This window comes from Apteryx rowi, unplaced genomic scaffold, assembly GCF_003343035.1.
Source record: "Apteryx rowi isolate R43461 unplaced genomic scaffold, aptRow1 scaffold_1608, whole genome shotgun sequence".
NCBI classification, from domain to species: Eukaryota; Metazoa; Chordata; class Aves; order Apterygiformes; family Apterygidae; genus Apteryx; species Apteryx rowi.
In genome coordinates this window covers 5,450-7,917 of record NW_020447873.1, presented here as the reverse complement: position 1 = coordinate 7,917, position 2,468 = coordinate 5,450, and the positions used below count along the sequence as shown (strand labels likewise).

Sequence of the window (2,468 nt, the reverse complement as noted above, 5' to 3'; positions counted from 1 at the left end):
CAGGAGGGCACCCCAGGGAGGCAATAGAGAGGTCCTAGGGGGTTGGAGGGAGTCCCTGGGGAGTCGGAGGGGTCCATGAGGAGCCCTGAAGGGAGGTCATGGAAGATTTTGGGGGGGGGTGTCACTGACCCTGCCCCCCCCCCCAGGTTTTCCAGCGGCGCATGAACGGCCTCACCGACTTCTGGCGGGGCTGGGCCGAGTACGCCCGCGGCTTCGGCAACCTCTCCCAGGAGTTCTGGCTCGGTGAGGGCCCAGGCGTCCGGGGGGGCCCAAGTGGCTGGGGGGTGGGGGCTGGGAGCTCTGCTGTGGGACCCAGATGTCTGAGGGACCCAGGCGTCCAAGGGACCCAGGCGTCCAGGGGGGCCAGGCATCGGGGGGGCTGGGAACCCTGCTGGGGGGCCCAGGCATCCGGGGGGGCCCAGGTGTCCGGGGGGGGGCTGGGAACCCTGCTGAGGAACCCAAGTATCTGGGGGGCCCTGGGGAGGGACCCAGGTGTCTGGGTGTACCCAAGTGGGCCCTAGGTACATGGGCAGCCTTGTGGGACCCAGGTGGGTTTGGTGGCCCCTGGGAGGGACCCAGGTGTCCGGGTGGGTCTGGGTGGCCCCTGGGAGGGACCCAGATGTCCAGGTGGCCCCTGGGAGGGACCCAGATGTCCGGGTGGCATCTGGGTGGGTCCCAAGCATCTGGGCAACCTTGGGGAGGCCCCCAGTGCCCTGGCAGCCCTGAGGGACCCAGGCATCCGGGTGGGTCTGGATGCCATCTAGAAGGGGCCCAGGTGTCCAGGTGGGTCCAGGTGGCCCCTGGGAGGGACCCAGGCATCCGGGTGGCTATGGGGAGGGTCCCAGGTGTCTGGGCAGTGCCGGGGACCCCATGGGACCCAGGCGTCTGGGTGCAGGCAACGAGGCCCTGCACACGCTGACCCGGGGGCGCCCCATGGAGCTGCGGGTGGACCTGCGGACGCCGGACGAGGCCGCCTTTGCCCGCTACCGTAACTTTGCCGTCGCTGGCCCTGAGGATGACTTCCGCCTCCACCTGGGCGCCTACAGTGGCACTGCTGGTGTGGGCACATGGGGGACACGGGGAGGGGGGCCCGGCCCATGGTGGGGTCTGGGGACACAGGGGTCCTGGAGGTCCCCAACCCTTGGGGTGGGTCCTGGGTGGCTCTGTCCCGTAGATATGGGGGTCCTGGAGGTGTCTGTCTCCTAGATATGGGGGTCTGGTGTCCCCGTGATGGGAATATGGGGGTTCTGGAGGTCCCCGTCTCCTAGATATGGGGGTCTGGTGTCCCCATGATGGAGGTATGGGGGTTCTGTGGGTCTCTGGCTCGTATATATGGGGGTCTGGTGTCCCTGTGATGGGGATATGGGGGTCCTGAAAGTCCCTGTCTCATAGATATGGAGGTCTGGTGCCCCCATGATGGAGATATGGGGGTCCTGGAGGTCCCCATCTTCTAGGTATGGGAGTCTGGTGTCCCCATGATGGGGATATGGGGGTCCTGAAGGTCGCTGTCTCATAGTTATGGGGGTCTGGGGTCATGGTGGCACTGGTGACACTGGTGACGCGGTGGCCTGTTGCAGGGGATGCGCTGGGCTACCACGCGGGCAACCCCTTCTCGACACGGGACCGGGACCCCCGGGGACGTCCCCGTCCCTGCGCCGTGTCCTACACGGGCGCCTGGTGGTACCGCAACTGCCACTATGCCAACCTCAATGGGCGCTACGGCAACCCCCGGGACCACCAGGTGCCACCGGGGCCCTGTGGGGCTATGGGGGCTATAGGGGCTATGGGGACTATAGGGGCTGTGGGTGTTATAGGGGAATGGGGGATATGGTGGCTATAGGGGATCCTGTGGGAGCTATAGGGGCTACAGCACTGCCTGCAACCACCAGGTGCCATGGAGGGGTGTAGGGGAACTATGAGGGCTATGGTGGAATGGGGGGTATAGGGGCTATGGGGCTATAGAAGATATAGGGGGCTATAGGGGAGCTATGAGAGGCTATAGGAGGGCTATGGGGGATATGGGGGCTATAGGGAGGGTATAAGGGTTACAGGGGGCTAAAGGGGCTATGAGGGGTTATGGGGGGCCATAGGAGGGCTATGAGGGGCTATAGGGGTGCTATGGGGGGGCTATATCAGGCTAGAGAGGGCTATGAAGGCCACGGAGAACTATGGGGGGCTATAGGAGGCCTACAGGGTGACTATAGAGGGCTATAGCAGGCTGTAGGAGGGCAATAAGGGGGATATGGGGGCCTGTAGGGGGCTACAGAGTCTGTATGAGGGCTATGGGGGGCTATAGGGAGCTATGGGGTCTCTGCTGGGCCCTAGGAGGCACCACAATTGCCGCTGTGCCAACCTCAACAGCCCCTACGGCTCCCTCCCATGACCACCAGGAGCCTATAGAGACTATAGGGGGCTATAGGGGCTGTAAAGGGACTAATCAGGGCTATAGGAGAGCCTACAGGGGCTAT

At 64.6% G+C, this 2,468-nt stretch overlaps 1 protein-coding gene across 1 annotated transcript in view; it reads left to right on the top strand.

Moving 5' to 3' along the window:
* Positions 1 to 2,468, top strand: part of LOC112963114 (tenascin-X-like) — a 21,368-nt gene that overhangs the window by 17,259 nt on the left and 1,641 nt on the right. Inside the window, exons 15-17 of the mRNA XM_026059859.1 lie at positions 147 to 243; positions 896 to 1,057; positions 1,578 to 1,741. Coding sequence (XP_025915644.1) covers positions 147 to 243; positions 896 to 1,057; positions 1,578 to 1,741 — 423 coding nt within the window. The remainder of the gene's footprint in view (positions 1 to 146; positions 244 to 895; positions 1,058 to 1,577; positions 1,742 to 2,468) is intronic.